This window comes from Aulonocara stuartgranti (assembly GCF_965226115.1).
Source record: "Aulonocara stuartgranti genome assembly, chromosome: 5".
Lineage (NCBI taxonomy): Eukaryota > Metazoa > Chordata > Actinopteri > Cichliformes > Cichlidae > Aulonocara > Aulonocara stuartgranti.
This window is the reverse complement of record NC_138943.1, coordinates 40,605,009-40,632,594: the sequence shown is the minus strand read 5'-3', so window position 1 is coordinate 40,632,594 and position 27,586 is coordinate 40,605,009. Positions and strand designations below refer to the sequence as shown.

At 41.2% G+C, this 27,586-nt stretch overlaps 1 protein-coding gene across 2 annotated transcripts; it reads right to left on the bottom strand.

Annotated features, from left to right (window-relative positions):
- Positions 1-3,195: 3,195 nt before the first annotated feature.
- Positions 3,196-27,586, bottom strand: LOC309707014 (uncharacterized protein). Of its 2 annotated transcripts, none has more exons than XM_082534096.1 (4): positions 27,344-27,586; positions 14,388-14,493; positions 7,882-8,562; positions 3,196-4,322 (listed from the first exon to the last, which is right to left on the bottom strand). In XM_082534096.1, the coding sequence occupies exons 2-4, from the start codon at positions 14,403-14,405 to the stop codon at positions 3,630-3,632; spliced, it is 1,392 nt and encodes a 463-aa protein (XP_082390222.1). In that variant the 5' UTR covers positions 14,406-14,493; positions 27,344-27,586; the 3' UTR covers positions 3,196-3,629. The 2 variants fall into 2 exon arrangements, with proteins under 2 accessions (XP_082390222.1, XP_082390221.1); XM_082534095.1 differs by lacking the exon at positions 27,344-27,586 and adding an exon at positions 16,762-17,480.

Here is a 27,586-nt window from a genome sequence, read left to right as displayed (position 1 = left end):
TCCTTGAGTGCATATATGCACATGTCAGTGCCGTGCTTTGGTTTGAAGCCAAACTGATTATCCAGAGAAGAGATGAACTCACTAACTCTATCAAACAAGATTCTTTCTAACACCTTAGATAAAATACTGGCTAGTGCAATCGGCCTGTAATTATCCAAACAGCTCACTTTTGCAGCTTTGTCTTTCATAACTGGTACCAGTAAAATACACAGCATTGAGTCTGGTAATATGCCATGAATCATAAACCCAGTGAAACAGAGCGCTAGAAGAGGAGCTAGCCTTAAACTAGCATGTTTTAAATGTTCTGCAGTGATGTGATCCAAACCAGAGGATTTATTATCAGACAACCTATGAATGGCTTCATATACTTCATGTGTCCTTACACTTATTGTGTCATTACTCATGTCAAGATTGTCCTCATATGGATCACTTTTTATACAGTTAAACAACGCACTGTAATGCTGTCTCCATAATGCTGCAATGTTATCTGCCCCAGAAACACCTTCAACAGTTGATGGTAGAGATGGTTTACAGTTATTAAGAGCTTTCACCTCTTTCCAAAAATCTGTCATATTATTACACAGCATTTTCCAAAGAATCTGCTCTCAGCATTTGCTCATTTTTAGTTATAAAGCGAACAGCGTACTTATATCTGGCATTCGCACATTTTTTCTGTTCAAATTCTGGGCCTTGTTTAGGTCTTCCAGCCATGACCCAACATTTATAAGCTATGCGAGCTTCATCATGGTACATGGATACATGTTCTTTCCAGCCAGGTCTGATGTTAGGTTTCTTATGCTTATATTGTTTATCAAGCGGTGTACCACTTTCATGCAGAGCAGTCACTATATCATCATACATGGAGCAGAGTAAATGTTTATGCACAGCATTCTTACAGTTGACATCCTTGCACAAAATAGCTTCTTTGGGCAAAGAAATGTTGTTCAGATGTATATCGGTATTACTATGATAAGCTAAGAAATCATCTTCACTACAAGCTGACCAGTCTAATTTTACACTGGTAGCAATATTGTTTCCAGTTGTTGCTGGCATTTGTTCCACATTCACAGTAAAACCAAAAGGTATATGATCTGACACAGTTACCTCATACCTGATAGTCATGTTTGCTAAAGCTGCATGTCCATCAGCTGTACAGATACAGTGGTCCAGCCATGATGTACTATGCCAGGCTTCACTTATGTATGTATAGCTATCTGCAGGCAGCAACACTTTGGTAGACAGGATAAGATTATTAACTTGACAGAAGTGAGTTAAGTGGTCAGCAAACTGAGAACTGCTGTCTGTGAGATCAGCATTAAAATCACCCAAAACATATATGCTGTAAGTATCGTTGTCTTGAATAAATGCATTAATAAAAGCCAGCCTACTGAGGTATTCTTGCTCATTTTGACAAGATTCATAGGGAGAATAAATATTAAGAATGATAAAACTACTATTGTTCTGTGTATATTGTATACCAATACACCAGTCTACATCCAGTCTAATGAGCTTTATCACAGGGTCTATTTTTTTGTCCCAAAGCACAGCAACCCCTCCAGGTATTCTGCCTCTGACTATAGCTGTGCTGAGATCAGTTGTTGATTCCCCCACTCCCAAAAAACTTGCATTTAGACAGTTAAGTTTTCCCAGGTCCTGTTTGGACAACCATGTCTCCTGCAAGCATAAAATGTCACATTCTGCAAGCAGACTGTCCACAACAATCCGTCGAGCTTTGTCCCCTGCACTCTGTCCCAAACGTAGACCATGACAGTTGTAAGATAATATCCTAATAGACATCTTCATGTTGATACGTTGGTACCAGAAGGCGCAGTTATCTCCCCTGCTGGATCCACTGAGCTTGGCACCACCGTACCGAGCTTACGAGGTTCATAAAAACGCCGGACCAGAGCCCCTTCAGGCCAGAGTTCAGGATTGTACATTTCACCCACATCATTACATTCAGCAGTAACCTTGAAAGAGCTGAACCTGCTACGTTTACTAGCAATTTTTTGACAGGTCACATCTCTTTTAAGTTTCTCTCTCAAATACAGAGCAAGAGTTTCTGCATCTACATCCAGGGCAAATATAGTGGCAAACACGCTCACCAATTTAGACCCTGTGGTATTTAGGCAGCAGAACAACTAAGAATAACAACTACAAATAATGTTTTTAGGTTTCTGTTGTACTGCAAGGTTCTGTACAGGAGAACCAAACCAAGAGCAAATATTACGTCTCATTTACACCTGAGCACGAAGAGCCATCAACATTTAGCAAATTGAATCATCTTTGTTTAGATGCAAGAAGAATCATATAGAAATGAAAAAGTAGAAATAGAAATCCAGAGCAAAGATATCCTCTAATTCAGCGTAGCACACGTGCAGCTGCTGCGATTCACGTAAGCATTCGGCTCGTCGCTGTTGCAGATTTTTCTCTCGCTGTTCTGGCTCACAGCGCTGCAAACACAAAAATAAATATCCCCAAAGGTGTGAAAGGGAGCTAATTAGTAAGAGTATTGTTACTCTCCGCAGGAGTAGTCCAGCAGTAGAAATCAGTCCAATAACAAGGTGTGTAACATCTAGCAGGGTGACAGAAAAACCCAGGGTAACTTCTAAGGACCTCAACGTCTCTCTCACATTGTGTTTTTTAAACATGCTTCCATTTGTCACTTCAGTCTTTACTCTGAAATACAGGAAGAGAAATCATGGCTGAAACAATTTCTCATGAAACCAGGGGTGTGGTCCAACAGTCAGTTTGGTGAGGAAGGTTCCTAACTGAGAGAAGTGACCCAGAAGTATCTGTGTAGCAGCCACAATGAATCCAGATCATGAGCTTTATTAACTGATCAAAGTCTCTTCTTTCATCTTCTGTATCATTCAGTTTGCATTGGTAATGCCCATTATTGTAATGCTTTTTTAAGACGAGCAAAACTTTATTTCACTTTGGGTTAGCTGGGATAAGTGATGGATGGAGGGAATTTTACTTCAGCCACAGAAATCCTAAACAGGAAGGAGGAGCAGAGTTACAGTGGATCACTATCCAGCAGGGAAACAAGGTTTATTTCAATTTCTTGGCCATGAGTGAGATTTACTGAGTGGGCAAATTAGGGAGACGACACCATCAGATCCCGAGCCCTCCATGTGTTAATCAAGAGACGGCTGCTGTGCTACATCCATAAATAATGAATAAATTAGGAGCTAAAGCTGAAAGGACAGTTTATTTGTACCATCTTCACGTGAACACATTCAAGAACATCACAGATGAAGAAACATTAAAAACTTCCACACTACATAAAGCAAGAAAAATAGTTCAGGTGGTTTCAGAAAAACAGAAACATCAAACATCTCCAAGACTCTCTTTGAAAGAACTAAAAACCTTTGTTCTCATGGTCCAATCATGAGTGAACTCCCCGATGAAGCCTTGTGTGCTAAAACATGTCAGAGTTTTAAAGGTTAAACATGAGTTTCCAAAACGTTTTGCTGGAGAACAATGAACTATTTGACTGAGTTTCAATCATTTACAGACGAGCAAAACCAGGACAGAGAAAAAAGGACAAAACTGACTCAGTAAAACACAGAAAAGAAGATCCCATGTAGATCTGTATTATGTAGAAGTTCAGCCCAGCAACCAGTTCAGTTCAACACAAGTTTAAATGATTCTATCTGAACTCTGTGGAGCCTGATCTCAAGCTTTTTGAGTCCGACACAGAAACCAGAGGATCTTTCTGTGTCTTCAGATTCACTGTGATCCAGTGATGGGAGTGATTTCAGCCCTGAGTGATCACGCTGATGTTTGCACAGAGCAGACAATGAGGTGAATGTTTGGGCACATTGGTAACAGTGAAACAGTTTATTAGTAACGTGGGATCGTTTGTGTGCAGAGTATGAACTGAGATTCCTGAAGCTCTTGTCACACTGGTCACAGCTGTAGTTTCCTTCCATGTGTCCACGTTCATGAATGTTACGATTACCTGACTGTGAGAAGCTTCTCTCACAGTGTCTGCACTTGTGTGGTTTCTCTCCTGTGTGGACTCCTTTGTGTGTTTTAAGCTGACCTGCAGTGGTGAAGGATGACCCACACTGATCACAGAGGTGCTTTTTAACCCCACTGTGAATCAGTTCATGTTGTTTTAAGTGATGTGATGTAGTGAAGCTTCTCCCACATTCTTTGCAGTATTTCAGTTTGTCTCCAGTGTGTCTACGTTGATGTAGTTTTAGGGTCTTTTGCCGACTGAAAGTTTTTCCACAGAGGTCACAATGAAAGTCTTTCCCACCACCACAGTGATGACAGGGTTGAGAACTGGATCCATCTGTGTCGCTCTGCTTCTAAACAAAGACACAAAGACAGTGTAAGTCAGTCCTTCAACATTTGTATCCTGAACGTCGCCTGAAATAAAGAGCATCTCTGCAGACGTCCAACTACATTTGACTGTTTCAGTTAACACACTCAGTTTACTGGGCTGCAATAACTACAATACTACCACCATAATACTACAGTAATACTAAAATCATAACTGAAAGGAAAATCTGAATAATCACTCAGAGCTGCTTTTCCATGCAGTAGAATTGCTAACATGCTAACACAGTTTAATGAGCAGAGTTGTTCCAAACATCCATCCATCCATCCATCTTCATCCGCTTTATCCGGAGCCGGGTCGCGGGGGCAGCAGCCTAAGCAAAGAGGCCCAGACCTCCCTCTCCCCAGCCACCTCCTCCAGCTTATCCGGGGGAACACCAAGGCGTTCCCAGGCCAGCCGAGAGATATAATCTCTCCAGCGTGTCCTGGGTCTGCCCCGGGGCCTCCTCCCGGTGGGACATGCCTGGAACACCTCACCCAGGAGGCGCCCAGGGGGCATCCTTGTCAGATGCCCGAACCACCTCAGCTGGCTCCTTTCGATGTGGAGCAGTAGCTGCTCTACTCTGAGCCCCTCCCGGATGGCCGAACTTCTCACCCTATCTCTAAGGGAGAGGCCAGCCACCCTTCGGAGGAAGCTCATTTCTGCCGCTTGTATCCGCGATCTTGTTCTTTCGGTCACTACCCACAGCTCGTGGCCATAGGTGAGGGTAGGGACGTAGATCGACCGGTAAATTGAGAGCTTCGCTTTTACACTCAGCTCCCTCTTCACCACGACGGACCGGTGCAGCGTCCGCATTACTGCAGCCGCAGCCCCAATCCGTCTGTCGATCTCCGGCTCCCTTCTCCCATCACTCGCGAACAAGACCCCGAGATACTTGAACTCCTCCACTTGGGGCAGGAACTCATCCCCGACCCGGAGTGGGCACTCCACCCTTTTCCGGCTGAGAACCATGGCCTCAGATTTGGAGGTGCTGATCCTCATTCCCGCTGCTTCACACTCGGCTGCGAACCGTTCCAGTGCGAGCTGGAGGCCCTCACCCGATGGAGCCAACAGAACCACATCATCTGCAAAAATCAGAGATGAGATTCTGAGGCCACCAAAGCGAAAGCCCTCCGCCACTTGGCTGCGCCTAGAAATCCTGTCCATAAAAATTATGAACACAACCGGAGACAAAGGGCAGCCCTGGCGGAGCCCATCACCCACCGGGAACGAGTCCGACTTATTGCCGGCAATGCGAACCAAGCTCTTGCAACGGTTGTATAGGGATCGAATGGCCCGTAGCAATGGGCCAGACACCCCATACTCCCGCAACACCTCCCACAGGACACCCCGAGGGACACGGTCGAATGCCTTCTCCAAGTCCACAAAACACATGTAGACTGGTTGGGCAAACTCCCATGCACCCTCAAGTATCCTGGAGAGGATAAAGAGCTGGTCCAGTGTTCCGCGACCAGGACGAAAACCGCATTGTTCCTCCTGTATCCGAGGTTCGACTAGCGGACGAACTCTCCTTTCCAGCACCCTGGCATAGACTTTCCCAGGGAGGCTGAGGAGTGTGATCCCCCTGTAGTTGGAACACACCCTCCGGTCCCCCTTCTTAAAGATGGGGACCACCACCCCGGTCTGCCAGTCCACAGGTACTGCCCCTGATCTCCACGCAACATTGCAGAGGCGTGTCAACCAGGACAGCCCTACAACGTCCAGAGCCTTCAGGAACTCGGGGCGGACCTCATCAACACCAGGGGCTCTGCCACCAAGGAGTTGTTTAACTGCCTCAGTGACCTCGCCCCCGGAAATTGGCGGGTCATTCCCCTCATCCCCAGACTCTGCTTCCTCCTCGGAAGACGTGTCAGTGGGATTAAGGAGGTCCTCGAAGTATTCCTTCCACCGCCTGACAATTTTCTCAGTCGACGTCAGCAGCACTCCGCCAGCACTATACACAGTGCAGGTAGAGCACCGCTTTCCCCTCCTGAGACGCCTGACGGTTTGCCAGAATCTCTTCGAGGCAGTCCGAAAGTCTTTTTCCATGGCCTCTCCGAACTCCTCCCACACCCGAGTTTTTGCTTCAGCCACTGCCCGAGCCGCATTCCGCTTGGCCTGTCGATACCTGTCGGCTGCCTCCGGAGTCCCACAGGCCAACCAAGCCCGATAGGACTCCTTCTTCAGCCTGGTGGCTCCCTTCACCTCTGGTGTCCACCATTTGGTTCGGGGATTACCACCGCGGCAGGCACCAACCACCTTGCGGCCGCAGCTCAATGCAGCAGCTTCGGCAATGGAGACGCTGAACATGGTCCATTCGGACTCAATGTCCCCAGTCTCCCTCGGAATGCTGTTGAAGCTCTGCCGGAGGTGTGCGTTGAAGATCTCGCGGACTGGGGCCTCTGCTAGACGTTCCCAGCACACCCTCACTACGCGTTTAGGTGCACCAGGTCTGTCCAGCGTCCTCCCCCGCCACCTGATCCAACTCACCACCAGGTGGTGATCAGTTGACAGCTCAGCCCCTCTCTTTACCCGAGTGTCCAGAACATATGGTCGCAGGTCTGCTGATACGATTACAAAATCGATCATCGACCTACGGCCTAGAGCGTCCTGGTGCCACGTGCACTTATGGACACTCTTATGTTTGAACAGGGTGTTCGTTATGGCCAAACTGTGATTAGCACAGAAGTCCAATAACAAAGCACCGCTCGGGTTCAGATCAGGGAGGCCGTTCCTCCCAATCACGCCCCTCCAGGTCTCGCTGTCGTTACCCACGTGAGCATTGAAGTCTCCCAGCAGGACAACAGAGTCTCCAGGTTGAGCACCCTCCAGCACCCCCCCCCCCCAGGGACTCTAAGAAGGCTGGGTACTCTGAACTGCCACTCGGCGCATAAGCGCAGATGACAGTCAGGACCCGTTCCCCGACCCTAAGGCGCAGGGAACAAACCCTCTCGTCCACCGGGAAAAACCCCAACGTACCAGCAGCAAGCCGAGGGGATATTAGAATACCCACCCCAGCCCGCCGCCTCTCACCAGGGGCAACTCCAGACTGAGACAGAGTCCAGCCCCTCTCCAGGAGACTGGTTCCAGAGCCCAAGCCATGTGTAGAGGTGAGCCCGACTATATCTAGCCGGTACCTCTCAACCTCACGCACTAACTCAGGCTCCTTCCCCACCAGAGAGGTGACATTCCATGTCCCTATTGCCAGTCTTGGCAGCCGGGGGTCAGTCCGCCAAGGCCTCCGCTCCTGGCCGCCACCCGGCACACAATGCACCCGACCCCTATGGCGCCTCCTGTGGGTGGTGGGCCTGCGGGAGGATGGGCCCATGTCTCCTCTTCGGGCTGTGCCCGGCCGGGCCCCATGGACTAAGGCCCGGCCACCAGACGCTCGCCCTCGGGCACCCTCCCCGGGCCTGGCTCCAGGGCGGGGCCCCGGTAACCCTATCCCGGGCAGGGTAAACTGTTCCCTCGGTGTCCTTTTCATAAGGGTCTTTTGTTTGTTCCAAACAGTCAGGCTAAAATGACAAGATAACAATATAAATACATACCTCACAGTAGCTGCACTTGTAGAGTCTCTTTCTGGTGTGGATCTGTTGGTGTTGTCTCAGGTCATGTGGAGATTTAAAAGTCTTCTCACACAGGTCACATCGATAAGGTCTCTCCTCAGTGTGGGTAAACATGTGTCGTTGTAAGTGTGCGTCTGTTGTAAACTGTTTGCTACACTGTTCACAGCAGTACACATCATGTCTGATGTGAATGCGTAGGTGTTTATTTCGGGGCCCTCTCTGGCTGAAAGTTTTTCCACAGATGTCACAGCTGTATGGCTTAATTCCAGAGTGGGTAACTAGATGACTCTGTAAGTGGCTACTGTGAGTAAAAGCTCTGCCACACTGATCACAGCTGTATGGCTTAATTCCAGAGTGGGTAACTAGATGACTCTGTAAGTGGCTACTGCGAGTAAAAGCTCTGCCACACTGATCACAGCTGTACGCTTTAACTCCACTGTGGATGAGTTGGTGTTTTCTTAGGGAAGGCTTGAAGGAAAAAGACTTTCCACACAAGTCACAGCTGAACGGTCTCTCTCCAGTGTGGATGACCTGATGCTGTTTTAGTGAAGCCCTCACAGTAAAACCCTTCCCACACTCGTCACAGGTGTGTTTTTTCTCTCCCTTTCTTCTGTGAGGTTTGTCGGCCTCCTGAGAGCGCTGACTTCTGGCTCCATGTTGGTCCTGCAGTGACAGAGATACAAACAGAGGCAGTGAGTGAAATGCAGTCGTGGAACAAACTCAACCTTCAAACTCCATTAACACTAGTTTTAAACCTGAAGGTGGAGCGTGGCACCAAACACCTTAAAGGTCTCTTATCCCCACCTGCTGGTAGTTCTAACACATTACATCCAACCTGCTGTTAAAGATAATTCATGACTGTTCAAACACTAAAATCATGCACACACACACACACACACACACACACACACACTGTTAAGGTTCAAAAATTGAGGAAGGAGAGTACAAACCACCATGGTCCAGAAGCTCTTGGTCAAACAATGATTTTAATGACTACACACGTGTGGGAAGAACACTCTGTACGCAGACAGCAAGTGATCTCCGACTTAATCAAAGCATAAACAGATATTTTATACCGTCAGGGTTTGATTTACTGACGCCCCTTCATGCGTCACAGACAGGATATATACACATACGTCAATATCAAAACCACAACGACTTTTGACACAATTTAAAAGAACAATTGTCTTCTATCTTCATAACAGGTGCTTCCTGTCACTGCCGGATGCTCGCTTGTCATCTTGGCACCTCAGCAGCAGTTCTGCGACAAACTGCTCTTTTTGCAACCCCAAGCAAAACATGATTAAACTTTTACCTATAAATGATTCTCTCTAACTGAGTGTGTGTGTGTCTGTGTGCTAACCACAATTGCACCCTGTTTCACCTCGCCGACTAGCTCCTGACCTCTAACCAGACAGAGAGACAGAAGCCACCCTCAGATATGTAATAACCGAACTGAAACTATGTATGTGTCATCTACTAAATAAATGTTTTAATCAAGAACCCCTACTAAAAGCTTAATACAAGAATATGAACATATAAAAGATATTAAAATGAACTGTTGTGTAAGCATGTATTGCAATTCCTTCTATGTTCTAGTTTTCCCTCAGCATGGATCATCTAGACACTCTCACTAGTGAAGCTTTAGACCATTAATGAACCTGAACATCAACTCAAATAAGCACAGATATGCAATATGTATAAAATAGTTCTAACTGCACCTGGAATACAAAGTTAATTTAATGCCTGTATGCATAAAACCTTAAAGCCTTCTTAAAGCTATCTGTTACATTGTTAAAGCAATGATCAATTTGAATAACCTAGTAATTCAAATGGCCTCGTCTGGCCTGCTGCTCAAAATAACCTAAGACTGGTTTCACTTCTGCAAACTCTCTGCAAGCCTGTTTCCTGTCAGCCTGTGACTTTTAGTCTTTTCTGAAAGACACACTGTTCAACCTCTGAATGCAATATAAACTACAGATTATATTATTAATGCAATGGTAATAATGATGATTATTTAACAATAGCAGTAAAATAATTTCCCTGCTCCACAACACACACACACACACACACACACATTATTTTATAATTTAGATTATTTTGTTGTTTCCTATTACATATTTCTATAATTTGTGTAGATTTATACAGAATTATTCAGTGATAATAAATCCTATGTTTGTTTATTCTAAAGGAACCCCGTTAGCTTCCACAACAGATGTTGCTCGTCTTCCGTCAAATACTCACACAAAATATTACACAATAAAGTCGATTCAAGATATCCACATAATTTCACTCTTACATCCACAGTGAGGTTTCACAATTGTTCAAATATAAGCAATCAATAATAATAATAATAATATCAATAACATTGAGGCACATTACACAAATTTCAAAAACAAATCATGTCTTACAATATTTACAACAACTAAAAGCTCTGTAAATCGGCTTTTAAGTGTTCATTGAAGTTTTGAATAATTCTCTAATTTTTTAAGGCAACTTATTCCACTTAAAAGTTGCTCTAAATGTAACAGTTTTACAAAACGTTACTTTTAACTCGAGCATTTACTAAATTGCAGTTTGTTGAAAACTGTGTAATATGATGATGTATTTCATCTGGATACTGCAGCTGAGCAGAATAAATGTGGTGTGTTTAACAGAATTGCTTTCTTTAGAACTACAAGTAAGCCATAGAATATTTTAGCCTGTACAGGAAGCCAAGAAAGGTTATTATGCATTTTATCAATATTAGTATAGTATGAACATCTTCACACTAATCTGGACGCCTTATTCTGGACTAACTGAAGTCTGTTAAGATCTGTCTCATTAGCTGCTGACCAAATGATTGAACAATACTCCAGATGAGACATTACTAGTGCATTAATGACATCTTTCATAATGAAGAAGTGATACACAAAGAGCATTTCATAGCCATAGCTATGCCTTGTCGGCAGAGTTATGTGACATTAGTGATGTTTGTACTTTCAGCGTTAACTTGGTTTTAAAGCCTTTTAAATATACGCCGTTCAATAGTCGACCTTAATCTGACAGAGAATGTGATGATTTTGTGGATAATTAAAGTCAGTCATATATCCACAAACACAACAAGCTGAAAGTCAGTGATGCTGCTCGGTTTGCAGTCCTGAACATCACGGCACAAGCAGGATCCACTGCACTGTTAATGTGAGCTGTGTTATATTGCTGTCTCTGTTCGGTGGTGTCGAGCCAAACGGACTTTAACGTGTGTTTGAACGAGCTGACGGTTCACTCGTTAAGCTGAAAGAAAGATGCTTTAATCACAGCAGTCACACATGTGTCCACTGCACCATCTGGAACTCTTCTTGTTTACACTCGTAATAACACAAACACTAAATCCTGCTTCTCTGTGCTGTTGTGTAGCAGTGTGTACACCTGAGACTGTCACCTGTCTGTCTGTCCTGCACTCTCTCTCTGTTTCTTTCTCTCTGATTGTGGAATAAAAGTATGAACATGTGTTTATAAGTTACACTTGTGTTTGAATCCTGCAGCTTATCACACATTTGATTTCCATGTGTGACGACTGCAAGTGTCCAGAGTGAGGACAGACTGAGGGACCCACTGCTGCACATCATCTGTGAGGCTTTGCAGCCCTGATGATCCACCAGGACAAACTCAGCAGTGTGTGAGGAAGAGGAGGAGGAAGAGCCAGCAGCAGCTGACAGATGGAGAGAATAGACAGACTGTTCCCTGTTTGTGAAGGACTGCTAGGAAAGTTTAACATAACTGTCTGTGCTGAATCAGTCTTATTAGGTAATGTTCAAATAATGTGATCATCCCAGTGTTTTCAGTGTGGGAGAAAGTACTCAGGGCCTTCAAGTTACACACTATGAAAGGCAGCAACAAGTTTAATGTTCAGAAACCTAAAGTATGTATCAGCAGCAGGATTAGGGATGGGTATCGAAAACCGGTTCTTGTTGAGAACCGGTTCCCACTGTTTCAATTCCTTGGAATCGTTTGCCATTTTTTCAAACGATTCCCTTATCGATTTCAGTCGCCCCGAATGACGTCACCACGTTGCGGAGCGTCATTTACCTGGCAGGAAACACGGCGCCTAAGCGGCTCAAATGCTCAAAAGTTTGATTATACTTGATGAGAACCAATGACAACAGGGCAACTTGCAAAGTAGATATTTCATTTAAGGGAGGAAACACTACGAATATGCAAAAGCATTTGCTCACAAAACACGCGATGACACGTGTTTTTAATACCGCTCCGGACTCATGACTCTCAACCCAGCAGCAGCGCTAACGTTTGCACGTCCTCTCCCGTTAATGCGGCAGGTAAATAATCAACTAACAGTGCATATTATGTTAGCGCGATCTGCCTTATTCCAAAACCTGCCATTACTGTACATGTAGGTGACCATGATGAGAGAGACAGACAGAGTCTGGCTGGCGCTCGCTGGCAGTTCTCGCTGCAGTCTACCGGTAGCGTCTCCTTTCAGGCCAGGATAGACTAATGTCACCGAGCAGTGTCTAAGTTTGTGGTCAAAGGCTTGCACCCATTTGCCACAGCAGATGCCCCGATTTTTGGTAAGTGAATGTGTTTAATTGTAGGCAGGGACATTACTGGATATTCTTGTGTAATTGCCACAGAACAATTTATATTATACTTTGTTATTGCTACAGAAGAATATTTATTTTATTATTTTACATTTACAATTTTTTTTCCTGGGGACCCTGTGACACTCCATTGAAGAGCCGTAGGCTGGATCTCTTAAGATCTCACTGTTGGGTTTGTAAGGCCATGTTACTCCTAAATTTCTATCTTCTTCAAAGAGAAGATATAAAACAAAGTTCTAAGCTAATCGACCTTAGTGTTCTCTTTAAAAAAAAAAAAAAAAAATCGATAAGAGAATCGCTAAAGAATTGAATCGTTAAACAGAATCGAAAATGGAATCGGAATCGTTAAAATCTTATCAATACCCATCCCTAAGCAGGATGGAGCTAAAAATAAATGTTGGTTTCAGTTCTATGAAGCTTTGAGTATTTTGGATCAGTAGCTGCTGTGTTTGTTGCATCATATTGCTGTAACTGTTTATATGCTTTATATATTCTGAGCTAAGTTGATCTATAGTGTTACATCATATTCTATAAGGATGTTATGTGTTTGTAGACTTTCTGCCCAGTTTGACCCATTTAGCAGACGTCAGCCTGTTTAAGGCTCTGATATCTATTCTGTATGACTTAAAGCAGTTATGACATGGTCTGATTTTCTCACCCAATAAAGGAATATTTCATATATCAGTCGACTCTTCATTCTATCAGACACAGTTATCACAGCTCCTACATTTGCTTTTTACACATATATGTAAGCACTGAGCCACATTTAGTACCAACATATTAAATGAACAATATTTGTCTCTTATATATGATACATCTATATAAACACTGTCACAGATACTTGTCTGTGAGTGAAGTGATTAATATAATAACTATAATATTGGCCATATTATATTTACATTACCACAGTGAGATGACTTTAGTCTCATGAACAACATCAGCTAATTGTTATTTACAGCTAATCTTAAACGACTGTTCAGCACAGAAATGAAGCCCAACAATCATGTTTCACAGTCCTGTGGTCTCAGCCTCAGATACTCATCAAATCACACAGAGCTCATGTAGAAACAAATGAACTAAATATGTTCTCCTTCATTTCTGTCAAACAAAGCTGTATGAAACGTTTCCAGCTGTTAGTATCATGGTTGCTAGGCAACCTGGGCAGCGCGACGGAGGATAGACGTCCCATTTCACGAGCCTACGAGCCTCGCACTTCGGCCTTAGCGGTCTTTGAGTACGCGGCCCTTGAGGACTTTAAAGCTGCAGAACCTGAATCGGGATACAGCCATGATGATCTCCAGCCTCGTGCTCGCCAACATTCTCACCTGAGTTAAGAAGACGATCACTGAAATGGTCTCAGCAGGTCCTTTGATGACAGCAATGAAATGCAGTGGTAAGGCTTTTTGGGGATTAAGTTCGTTTTCATGGCAAAGAAGGACGATGCAGTTCATCTGATCACTCCTCATAACATTCTGGAGTGCAGGCAAAATGCTATTATAAAAACTTAAGCAGCAACTTCTCCAGGTTCCAATATTTATGCAATTCTCAAACCTTTTGGCCACAACTGTATAACCTCTTCTGAAGTTTAGTGGATATTATACATGGTTATGCTCAGGATGTGTCGGCCAGTTTCCACTGGAAACGCCTTTTGGTTAAACTGTCAGCGAGGAATTTGCATTTGCACTGTTACATTTTTATATAACTTTAATGCACATAAACAACAGCTGCTTGTTTCAGTGAAAATACATCGATGGGTTTTTAATAAAGTTGTGCAGCTGTAAAGTATTTTGTCTGGTGTCAATTATATCGTCAGCTACATCGTTATGGCAAATGTTCAGATGTATATGGTGATAAATATCTTTGGTCATATGGTCCTGCTCTGTCTGTCACCTTCTGTGTTGAGCTCATTGTTTCCTCTGTAGTGGCTGAGCTGAGTCCAAGTAGCTGAAAATGTTCCTCTGCTGCTCCGTCAGACTCTCCTCCTCCTGCTGATCAGCTGGGACACAAAACAGATCTTTGTTAGGCTCCACACTGCACTGAAGAGTCAAAGTGTCTCATATGTTCATCTGACAAGTAAAAGAACACATTTTTGTTTCCCGAGGTGGGCAACTTGTTGGAAACAAACACAAAAGGTTTGAGCACTGATACCTGCCATTGCTAGCATTGAAAGATGCAACGCCAGCAATGTGGATTGTCAAGACTCAAACCAATCATCAAGCAAAGACAACAGGGATCATTTGTTTCTGTTTATTTAGCATTCACAGCATTTGTAGTTGCCTTCTGTGCAGGGGAAGTCCACGCACACTGTGTGGTACCGCCATCCGCAGAAGGTGCATTCAACCTCTGTAAGAGAAACGAGGTTGTCTGAGACTGAAATGATATTCACTAAAGAAGTGGTGATTTGTAAAACTTCACATTTTGATCCGGGACGTACTCTGCATGAAAACAAGCGCTCACTCTTCCTGCTCAACAAATGACAAGGGCGGAGCCTTATACCACGTGATACAGAAGCTGTGCCGTGTGATGCTAAAATTAGCAGGGAAAAAACAACGGAGAGCACGTCAGGGATGACGAGAAAGTGACAGGAGAAAATCCGTCCCGGTCAACCACCCAAACATCAATAACGGGAACCTTATACAGCGCTTCCCTATACACGTCGAACTCCCGCAGGCACAAAGACATTACGGAGGCTATCACTTATCACCTGACCAAAGATATGGCTCCATCAACACTGTGCAAAACGAGGGATTTAGGAAAACGATCAACACCCTAGACAAACGCTACACAGTGCCGTCCCGCAACTATTTTTCTATTGTTGCACTACCTGCTCTGTACACGCAGCGTCGAGCAACGGTGGAGACGGAATTTCAAGCAGGACAACATTTTGCTGCAACAACAAAACGTGAGACATTTGTTGTTTTATGTTTATTTATTGTTATGAGAGAATCATGATCTCAATTCTAAGCCAAAAAATCGTGATTCTCATTTTATGCAAAATCGTGCAGCCCTAACATTAACACAAAACTATTGTTTCACCAGAGAAACGCACATGAAGAGAGAGAGAGAGACAATAACAGCTACCAAACAGTCGTCATAATTCGTCACACAATGAGAAAAGGACAAATCAACAAGTAACAATGACTAATTACTATTAAAATCTGTAACATAATGTATTGTTTGGAGTTTAGTCTGATTGGTTCAGGATGAGCTGCCATTATCCAATCACACGTCTGCTTACCTGCATCTTTTCTCTTTTTTCTAACCTGAGCACCTGATGGCTTTGAACTTTTGTTGTCCATCTTCCATTGGTTTGAATTTTGCGCTCCAGTACAAACACAAATCCCCCAACCCGAGGATCAGCACAATTAACCTAACAGACCTACACCTTAGTTCACAGATTCACTTTGTCTAAGGTTGATTTCTGGGATTTCACACAACCCAGGATTCAGATCGTGAATCCATGATGGGCTTGGATTTACATCATTATAAATGAAATGCGCTCTACTTGGAAGCAGCCGGCCCCGCCCCTTTTGACGGGTTGTGTGAGACTTTAAATCATCAAACTGTAAATTATAAATTAAATTGTTATTGATCCTTTACCCCGAGTCCTAAAGTGTAGATTTATTTTCTTACTCTTCTTATATATATTGTTTGTTTACTTGCACCGCTGTAACTGCAGCCTCGTCGTCTCGTCTCTATATGCTGGACTGTCTGTAGCGGAGATGACAATAAAGTTTACTTTGACTTCAGCAGCGCGCAGGCGCACCGAGGGCTCTCGCGCTCACGTTATAGAATTTAGAAAAAACATCGGTGCAGATTATAAGCCTGTATCATAATATCTGTTTGTTGTTTTTATTTTGTTTTGCGAGTTGGTTATTAGATGCCGCTCCAGCCAGCCAGAGACTCCCCGCCGCCCCGCCCTCTCCTCCCTGTGCCGCCAGCAGCAGGCGCACCTCGCAAACGGAGGGCGCCCTTACTCCCAGCAAATGGCTGATAGAAAACCGATCGGTGCCTACGAATTTCCCAATATGCGCTGGCATGACGTCGGGGAAGCATGGGTACGACCGATTATTTTATTTTTTTCTTGCCCGTGATGCCCCCCCCACCACGATGCATTCTATTGGTTTGCACACTTACACACACCCAGCTGTGGTTTCCTGTTTTGCTGGACTCTGGAGAGCCCCGCCTTTAACGCTCTTCTCTCACAGAGAGCAACAGAAAACTTGGAAAAACTCCAGATTGACTGAACTCAGTTCAAAGTTACCTTGACACCTTTAGATGTGAGACGTAGTGATGGTCCGCTTGAAGCTGACGCTCCGGTGCGTGTGTCAGAAAGATCAACGCGCTGCTTCAGAAGCACCGTGTCGAGGCTTGATTCGTTTGGCCAGAGTCACGTGATCAGTGACGTCTGAAGCTTCGTTTAGAACGTACCTTTTTTTAAATCGAACTTTATTGAAACACAATGAGTATACAACATACAAACAGATGAAGTTTACAAAAGAACAGAACATGAACATACAGAACCAGGAGTAAAAAAATTATGATATGAGTAGGCGAATAAAATCAACATATTGTAACGTGCAGTGGAGATGAAGCCAGCCGCGGAGGTGTGCAGGTGGATAGCGAATGAGCAACAGCTTCTGACTTTCCAAAAAGTACTCATTTATTTACAATATCAAAAATAAAAGTGCTACCTCTACCACACATTACTAAAGAGCACACTAGTCCGCGTACACACGGGAGCATCCATTACAGGAGGAGTGCGAATAATGAACAAAAAGGGGGTGACACCAGTCGTGAGACAGGAGGCGCTGCCATGTGGTGATACACTGCATTACAATAGCAACTGTTACAATATAAATATTGTTCTGAGAGGCTTTTTGTTGGTTGAGTCTGAAATTGATTGTATGTACAATTCATATCCTTATAAAAAGGCAGAAATATGGTGTTTTATTAATAAACTTACATTTATGGATATAAAATAGCTAAAAGTATTAACAAATATTTTATAAAAAACATTTATCATTCTTCCTGGGGAACTTAAAGAAAAAGAATAAAACATTTTCCATCGTAAAGAAAACTCCCTTAAAATATGGACAATAACAAAACTGCTAAATTCTTCCAGAATCTCTGTGTAGAGGAACCAAAAGAGATGTGCCACAGTTTCTGGATGATCCCCACAGAAAGTTCAATTAGTATTTATGTCTCTTTTAAATGTTACCATATAGTGACTGGCTGGGTAACATTTATGAAGAATTTTATATGAGATTTCCTTCACCTTGTTCACAATTAGATATTTATGGGATCATCCAGACTGTCTTCCAGGTGATATCTGGAACATGTCGGTTCCAGTAAGATATTCTATATATGGGAGAGACATGATATCTTCTTGGAATAAACTACGTATTCTCTTATTGCTGTTACCAAGTTCCTGTGAAAAGCAGATTTTTCCCACTGCTGACTCAGCTGGATCAGGGAGAGTGACTGAGGCAGATATTGAGCTGTCAGTGTTTTTATATAACATTAAAGTCCCTGAGGGTATGGCACCAAGCACCATTGAGAATTCCCCAACACTGTTTGACAAGTTTGACGAGCATCTTGACTTTTGGTCTTTGGATATTAACAGTCCTGGATATGTGACTTCTTGTTTAACAGAAATGTTACAGAGAGCATTTGCAGTGCAGCCTTTAATTGCTAGTAATTCACATTTTTTTAGATTTCGACATAAAGCAGATGCCTCAGAGAAATCACTAATAACACTAAGGGCTGGACGGATTTGATTTGCATTCTTCAAGAAGAGTGTGGTGTCATCAGCTAGCTGGCTGATGATGAGCTCCTTATCAGCTGTGCTGATTCCATGTATAACAGGTCAAATCTCGGGGTGGAGTCTTAATCATTTTAATTGAGCTATTGCCATTCGTGTACAAGGTTTTGATAGCTTTACAGAAAAATGCCAAATTTTTCCAAAGAGTGGAAAATAAATTGATGTTCAATTGTATCAAAAGCCTTTTAAAAATCCAGGAAGAGAATGAAGCTATAGTCAGATACCAAATCAGAGTAATCAAGTAGATCTAAAACCAGTCTCATGTTCTTAGAAAGGTGTCTGTTTCTCATAAAGCCTGATTGTGTCTCATCGATAATTGTGTCCAAGAACTCTTTCATTCTGTTAGCAAGTACTAAAGCCATAATCTCATAGTCATCATTGAGCAGACAGATGGGTCTCCAATTATCAATAAGAAGTAAGTCTTTGTTTGGTTTTGGAATAAGTGTTATGAGACCCTGAGTAAGAGTAGGAGGGAGGATGTTATTCTCTACACTTCCTATGAAAAGCTGCAGTAAGAACGGAGCCAGGAGATTAGAAAATGATTCTTAAAACTCTGCAGTTAAACCATCTGTGCCGGGAGATTTGTTGGCCTTAAGTGCAGAAATAGGATTACAAACATCCTCCACAGTCAGAGGGCTGTCACAGTGACTTCTATCTTCCACAACAATAGTTTTTAGGTTTTTAATATTATTGAGAAACAGCGTTGAGTAGGGCTGGGCCATATTATACCGTTCACGGTAATACCGGTATAATGTTAGGCAACGATAGGAAAATGAAATATCGCGATAGAATGGGAGTAAAACGCGCATGCGCAGTGCCTTTGTTTTCATACGCACATGGCCGATTGTTGAGTGAAACAGATGAACCAGAATTGGTTTGTAAAAATGGTGCAACTTCAGTGATGTGGAACTGGTTTGGTGTTTGTCCGTCAGATACACAACAAAGCACATTTTTTTGCAGAACATGCAAGCGGCCGTCGTTATTGTCATATTTGTCGGACTAAGATGCTCTTAAATCTGGGAGTAATCTGGGTCCTAAACTCCGTATTCTTCAGGTCAAACAACACTGCAGCATCACTTAAGAGTTAAAAACTGTCTAAATTCTTTCATCTTTAATAAAACGATCAGCATTGCTGCTTTACCAGGTGTAACTATAAAGTTTAACTTCCAGGCATCCATGAAAACAAAAGTTATTACATTTAACGGAGTTAGAAGTTAGCAGGAAGCTAGCGGAAGTTAGCTCGCTAGTTTCGCTAGTTACCTAAGCATGATATAGCATGTTCTGACTGAGAGATTTCTGAAAAAAATCAAACGTACAGCTCTGCTATCACTTCCAACATAAATGAAGACAGGAAACTAAACAGCAGTGACGTTTGTAGGGTTACTGAAGTTGGGCTAGCTGGTATATAATGATGTGCTACGTGATCGCTAGCGACACAGCTATGTTAGCATAACATAAACAGTGAAGCTGGAGGACGAACACTAACACTTTTCCACTTATAAAAGTTAACGTGAAGGTTCTTCATGGTTAGAGACAAATGCAATTGCATGGCAGGATACTGTAAACGGACCAAACTTCAGTCAGGAGAACAACTGAGATAATCCATCCACAATACGAGGTTAGTCATTAATATACTGCAGCAACATGGGAATAGAGCAGCTGCAGAGAATTCAACATCAATGAATCAATGGTACAGAAGTGGAGGAAGCAAGAAGAATGAGTTTAATAAAGTTTGATTTATCTGACTGCTTTGTTTCGCTTAATGTGCCTTATAATCCCGTGCACCTTATGGTCCGAAAAATGCGTACTGCACACTGCAGTTTAATGTTACAAAGCACCTCTTTTTAACTTCAGTGGATATTATACATGGTTATGCTCAGGATATGTCAGCCCATTTCTACTGGAAATGCCTTTTGGTTAAACTTTCAGCAAGGAATTTGCATTTGCACTGTTACATTTTTATAAAGCTTTAATGTACATAAAAACCAGCTTCTTGTTTAAGTGAAAATAAATGGAAGGTTGTCTTTTTGCGCTAGTAATGTTGTGGAGTTGTATTTTGTCTCGCATCAATTATATCGTCGGTTATATCGTTATCGCAAATTTTCAAATATATATCGTGATAAATATTTTTGGCCATATCGCCCTGCTCTAGCGTTGAGACATATATATATATATATATTCTACTTTTCTAAATGATTGACTATTTCAATGGAGAACCTAAATGACACGGACCCGTGTTTGTTATTACATATCTCTATTTTGAATGTGACAAGTCTATCATTGCCTGTTATTCATAGGTATTAACAGAGTTTTTGGCCTTTTTTTCCTCTATAACAGTTAATTGACTCTTTACAGTGGCCTGCTATGGTTAATAATAACATGTTCAGTCATGAGTGAAATCAAAGCTTTTCTTCACTTTAGCATTTAACATTCCCAACAATATAATGTGATACCTTAATTAAAACACAGCTAATAAAACACAATTTTCTTAATGCAAACATCAGTGACTCAACATTAGCAACCAAAGGGTTCAGTCTGCAGCTCACACTCATGTGAAGCTACAGCCTCCCCCTTTAGTCTCTGTCATCCTTCTGCTCCTGCAACAACAAAACAAAGCAAGACAAAACCTCCACCCTTCTTCTACAGGCTGGGTGAATTGTTGTGGACATTCACTAATCCTAAAGTCGGCACCGTTTTTGTCTCAGTATCAAGTCAGTTAAACTTTTAGTCGTCAGTCCATCACAGTCCAGTCACATGCATACATCCACACACATTCATACCAGATATTGCTGATAATGGAGTCTCACGCGCAGCCTATTCGAGCCTCCATCACCAGCAAGATGACGTCATAATTTTAAAGGAAAACAGCTCCTTGTTTTTGGACTGGATTGACTTGCTGCAATCCTTTTAGGCTCAGGACTTCTCATGTGATCAATGTCCCATATAAGTGAATTTCTCCCAAGCCCATTATAATCATGGAGAAAAACACTTTGCCACTGTTTCCAGTAAGAATATTTTATAGCGCTTTAAAGTTCAATCTCTCAGGTCTGGATTAAAGAGCTGATTTGTTAAATCAGGAACTCACAAAATACCAAAATATCACCACCGGTGGATCACACCTCTCAGATGTTCTTATCTCAGTGCACTGTAACAAAAGCACAAACAAACGTAATCGAGAGCCTTTATAATTAAGTGCTTAAGCTACAGAGATCGAGAAGGCATTATGAAAGCCGCTAGGACAATAAAGGAATTGTCGTATAAGGACAACAAGATAGCCTTCCTGCCGGACCTACCTGCAGAGACATATAGACAACAGCGCCAGTATGAAGGTATGATTCATAAATCTATACCTTTTCAAGTTGAGCACGTTTTTAAGGATAGTAATGGACGTTTTCTAATAATACAAGGAAATCTACTCTCCACTAGACTAAATTTAATTAATATTTATGGCCCAAATGAAGATAATCCAAACTTTTATAGCAATTTATTTCTTAAAATCTCAGACTTGCAAGGTAAATGTATAATTGCTGGGGACTTAAATTGTGCTCTGAATCCACAGAAGGATAAATCCTCAGGCATGGATAATACTCACAATAGAACACGAAAGGTGATCAAACAATTCATGAAGGAGTTAAATTTAAGTGATATATGGCAAGATCAAAATCCAACCAAGTTACAATATTCTTGCTGGTCAGGTACACATAAAGCGTACTCTAGAATAGATTACTTCTTGGTATCAAATGAGTTGGTTCATTTTATAAAAGATTGCCAGTATAAGGAAATAGTAATTTCGGACCATGCAGTCGTTACTTTGACTCTCATAGAACCAAAACTGATCAAGACTCGATTTGAATGGAGGTTTCAACTGAAGTGGATGCAGGATAAACAGTTTCTTGAGTTTTTAGGCAAGCAAATTAATGAATACTTTGAACATAACTCAGATCAAACATCGGCAAGTGTAAGATGGGAAGCCTTTAAAGCATACTTAAGAGGGCAAATTATAAGCTATACTAGTAATAAAACAAGAGAAAGAAATCAAAGGATAAAATATCTGGAAGTAAGAATAAAAAAGTTAGAAGAGATTAGCTTTCAATCAGGTCAAAACAATGAGTATATTGTAAAAGAATTATTACTATTGAGAACGCAATATAATGAAATGACAAGTGAAAAAGCAGCTGTTAATTTATTGAGATTAAAGCAACAATTCTATGACCAAGGTGAAAAACCCAGCAAACTCCTGGCATGGCGTATAAAAAAGATGGAATCTGAAAAGGCAATTACAAAATTAGAAAATTCAAATGGTAATACTATAGTAGACCCATTAGAGATAAATAATGCATTTAAAAGATTTTATGAAACGCTATATAACTCTGAACTCAATAATGTAACTAGAATGCAATCTTTATTTCTAGATAAACTTGAAATACCAAAAATTTCAGAAAAAGACAAAGTAAATGTTGATAGGCAAATTAGTATACATGAAATTATAGATGCAATAAACTCCTTAAATGCTGGCAAAACAGCTGGTCCAGATGGATTGCCAATTGACCTTTACAAATATTTTAAAGATAAATTAGCACAGCCCCTCTTAGATATGTATATAGAATGTTTTAATAATGGCAATCTTACTGACTCATTAAGGAAGTCCCTGATAATACTGCTTCCTAAACCTGGAAAACTAAATAATAAGTGTGAAAATATGCGTCCTATAAGCTTAATCAATACAGACACTAAAATTATTTGTAAAATTTTTGCTAAAAGATTAGAAAGTATTCTTCCAGTTATTATAGGGGATGATCAAAATGGATTTGTTAAACATAGACAGGGTTTTCATAATGTAAGACGAGTTTTAAACATTCTTCATAATCAAAGTGAGCAGGACGATACAGCCATTCTTTCGCTTGACGCGGAGAAGGCTTTTGATAGAATTGAGCGGTCATATCTTTTTGATGTCATTGTTAGATTTGGGTTTGGAAAGGTATTTCTGCATTGGATCAAGCTATAACATTGTCACTCTGTGGCTCAGGTTAAGACAAATGAGATAATCTCTGAACAATTTGATATTAAAAGAGGGTGCCCGCAGGGTTCACCCTTATCTCCACTTTTATTCCTTTTAGCTATTGAACCTCTGGCAATAGCTGTTAGAAACAGCGGACAGATACAAGGTGTTAGGATTGGTAGAAAGGAACATAGAATTGCTTTATTTGCTGATGATATCATAATATTTTTAAAGCAATTAAAAAATTCTGTGCCCGCTGTAAAGGATTTATTAGATCAGTTTGGGGTTTTCTCAGGGTATAAAGTTAATGTAACAAAATCATCATTAATGTTACTTAATCAAGGGTACAATCAAAACGTAAATCAGAATGTATCTGGCTTTACTGTTAACTCTGAATTCATCTATCTAGGTATTAAAATAGTTCCTTCATTAAAAGATGTGGTGGTACTTAACTATAATATAATACTACAGAAAATTTCCAAAGATTTGGAGCGTTGGATAAGTCTACCACTATCTATTATTGGAAGGATAAGTGTTCTTAAAATGAATGTATTACCTAGACTGTTGTATATGTTTCAAAATGTCCCACTGGCTCCTCCTGCTGAATTATTTACTAAATTAACATCACTAATCAGAGAGTTTATCTGGAACAAGAAGCAGCCTCGTATTCGTTTGTCTTTGTTGTACCTTCCCTTTGATACAGGGGGGTTGAAATGCCCCAACTTTTACTGGTACTATTTGGCTATTCAATTAAGGACAATAAGATTTTATTTTTCATCCCAAAATACCCCGTCATGGGTGGGGATGGAAGCAAATGCTCTTAAAATGCCATTAAATTTGTACTTATATTCTGCAAAATCCAAACAGTTAAAGAAACAAATAATCCTATAGTTCAAAACATGATTGAAGTCTGGTTTACAATAAAAGAAATGATGAATATTAAGAACAATCTCTCTCAGTTTAGCCCCATCTGGGGAAATGCCTTATTTGTACCAGGAAAGTTGGATGCAGGGTTTCAGGATTGGGCAGTAAAAGGTGTTAAGAAAGTGGGTGATCTGTTTTGTGATGGAGTAATGGTCTCATTTGAGGATTTAGTCTCAAAATTTCAAATCCCCCAAAAACACTTTTTTAAGTATTTACAAATTAGAAGCTTTATTTCATCTATGCAAAATAAATCCCTTAATTTTCCCCAGTTAAGTAAGCTAGAGGAGTTTATGGTGAAAAAAGGTGGTAATAAAGGCTTAATTTCAACATTTTATAATTGGATTGTTTCTGCCTCTTCAGAAACATCAGTTTCTAAGTTGGAAGCTTGGAGAAAGGACCTAAATATTAATATTTCTGAGGAGACATGGAAGTTAATTTGCTTAAAAGCTCAAAAACAATCGATTAACAGTAACTTAAAATTACTACAATACAATTGGATCATGCAAACATATGTAACACCGGTGAAACTGAATAAATATAATAATAGAATACCAGATACATGTTTTAAATGTGGAGAAGCCCGTGGAACATTTTTTCATTGTATATGGGAATGTAGAATTGTTTGTGCCTTTTGGCAGGAGGTGATGAACAAAATAAACCAAATTTTAAATAAAAAGATCACTTTGGATGTAGAAATGATGCTACTACAAGTGTATCCTAAAAATATTAAATTAACAACCTATCAAATTAAGTTTATGGATTATTGTACATTACAGGCAAAACGTATGATTGCAATAAATTGGAAAACATCAATTCCTCCTGCTATTGGCGCTTGGATAAACTCCTTGACACAGTGTATGGAAATGGAAAGGATTACGTACTTTCTGAAAAATAAGTTAATATATTTTGATGAAATTTGGAAGCCATTTAAAATTTTTTTAAAAGTAGTAAATATAGAACAACTTATGTAGGAGAGTGGAGTAGGAGGAAATTGTTTAGCATGTGCATGCTATTTTTTATTGTTTATTCCTATTGATTATATTTTCTTATTTCTTTTTTTTTTTTGTTTTTTTTTTCTTGAATTATGTATAAATGCCACATATGGTACAATTGTATATATATTTCATGTGAGCTTGTTCTTTTTTTTCTTTGTTCGGAAGAGAGCAGAGTGGGAGGTGAGGGTGGGGGAAAAGGGTTTCTATTACAACAGCATATTATTGGAAACTACCTTTGTATGTTGTTGGAAAAGTAATAAAAATATTTAAAAAAAAAAAAACCAAAACAAACGTAATCAATAAAATACTAATAAAGTAACAGATACTGGGGCCCATTGCAAACATGTCCAAGCATAAAACCATCTTTCTCTCTCTTAGAGAAAGAAAACAATCCAAACCTCACTGATAAAATCAACCTAGTGTCAAGCAAAACACAAAAATCAACCAAAACTTCACCAGAAAGTTTTCCTCCCTCCCGGGACAATATTGTGCAGGAATACAGGCACCGTAACTCCTTCTTGCACTGACAAAAACATGTTGGATTTACTTGATTCAATAGTGGACACTGGTTGCACACAAAGGTTTTGCTTTGGCAGAAACTTAAACAACTGAGTTAAATCAACACAACCTTTTCATATTCAGTAAACCTGCATGTTATGTTCATAAAACACGATTGAAACATGTTCAGATGGAGTAAGTTGAGCTCCTGGAACATTTTAATCCTTCAATTGAAACTGAATGGGTCTACAACAACTACCATCCTCCTATCTCTATCCTGGTTGCAGCAGGGCTGGGAAATAACCCTGAAGTGATAGGTTACCAGGCAGGGTACACCCTGGACAGCTCACCAGTCTATCAGATAGAAACACACAGCCGTTTACATTCATGGATAATTTAGCCCAGGACCTTCTTACTGTGGAGCAACAGCACTAACCAGCATGCCAACAATGGAGGAAATACAGGAAAGCTATGATTTCCTGTATTTGAGGCAGAATTATTTTGTTCTTGCCCTTGACAGGTTAATCCACAATAAATAGCAACAGCATGCATGTGGTGTGTGTGTCGTTGTCTGCCTCTTATAACTCCAGTGATTTTCCTGTAGTTTGAAATCTTATGCGGTGTTGACACAATAATTTGTTGTAAACCAGGAAATTCCCAACTGTGGTAGAAAGCACAGCTTAGCCTTAGAAAATGTTCAAAGAAAAGTCGTCACTTCCTGATTTCTGCTTCACTGATAAATATTGTCACACTGGGGTTTTTGCAAATGATATCAGTGAGCACTGTGTGGCAGCTGGAGTCAGACAACTGAAGCTCCCACAATCAAGACCACAAACAGCTTTCAAAGGAGATTTGAAGCTTTTCTGGCAGCAAGCTTCATGATTTATGGGACTGGAACTGGAACAGAAACTACCTGATCACCAATGGTGAGCTGGCATGGAATTATTTTTATGACATTTTATCAAAGTTATAAATAAGCATGCCCATTAACACATAGTGAGTGAGCATGTTGTCTTCCCACGCAGTGAACAGCGGATGCTAATGTTTTTGTCACTTTTTACAGAGTCAAACTCAAAGTAAGGTCAGTGCTTCCACGCTTTAAACGCTGCACGCTCACACTCTCTCCACACTCGATAGATTATCCATTGTTCATCTGCACACAGCTGCGGTTTTAGTAACGCAGTAACGCAGCGTGCTTACGGGAAAGTAACAGTAATCTAATTACCTTTTTTGCAATAGTAATCCCTCACTTTACTCGTTTCTTGAAAAAAGTAATCGGATTACTTCCCATCTCTGGTTGGAGCTGTGCACTTGTGGGTTCCACCTTGTGTACACGTTTATCTTTGCTGTGTGTACTTGTACCTCTGAGTGGAAGCTGAACTCTTGAGTTCGAGTATCGAAGCATCAGCTGTGACGTTAAAGTCCAAACAGCTCGTTCATTTGACGTGCAAATGCACGAAGGTAACGCCGTTTTCATGTGGATGTGTCACTGAGACACTTTCCACATCCACAGCTCACAAAATGGGAAAACTATAGAAGTATAACAATGAAGAAGTTACTATGTTACGGGTCCCAAGGATGAAGACCTCGATGACAAATATGTTACCTGTAAAAGCAGGTGAAGAGCAGAGTAAGGAAGACACGATGCGTCTCTGCTTTCCTCCAGAACGTGTCTGAGTCTGATTTATTTCACACAAATAAATGCTATAAAACACTAAACATGAGCTTTCAATATACTGTTCAGCTGGTTCCTCATTCACATCAATTACATTTACTTATTTCACAACATCAGTGAAATATACTCTTTTTAACTGGTTCAGTTTCTCAAGTTCACACTTCTTTCCATAAC

What these genes read in the sequence shown, in the direction of transcription:
- LOC309707014 (XM_082534096.1), bottom strand. An exon ending in ACAAGTGCAGCTACTGTGAG is followed by an intron (nt 4,323 to 7,881) that starts GTATGTATTTAT and finishes GTCTTTGTTTAG; the next exon opens with AAGCAGAGCGACACAGATGG.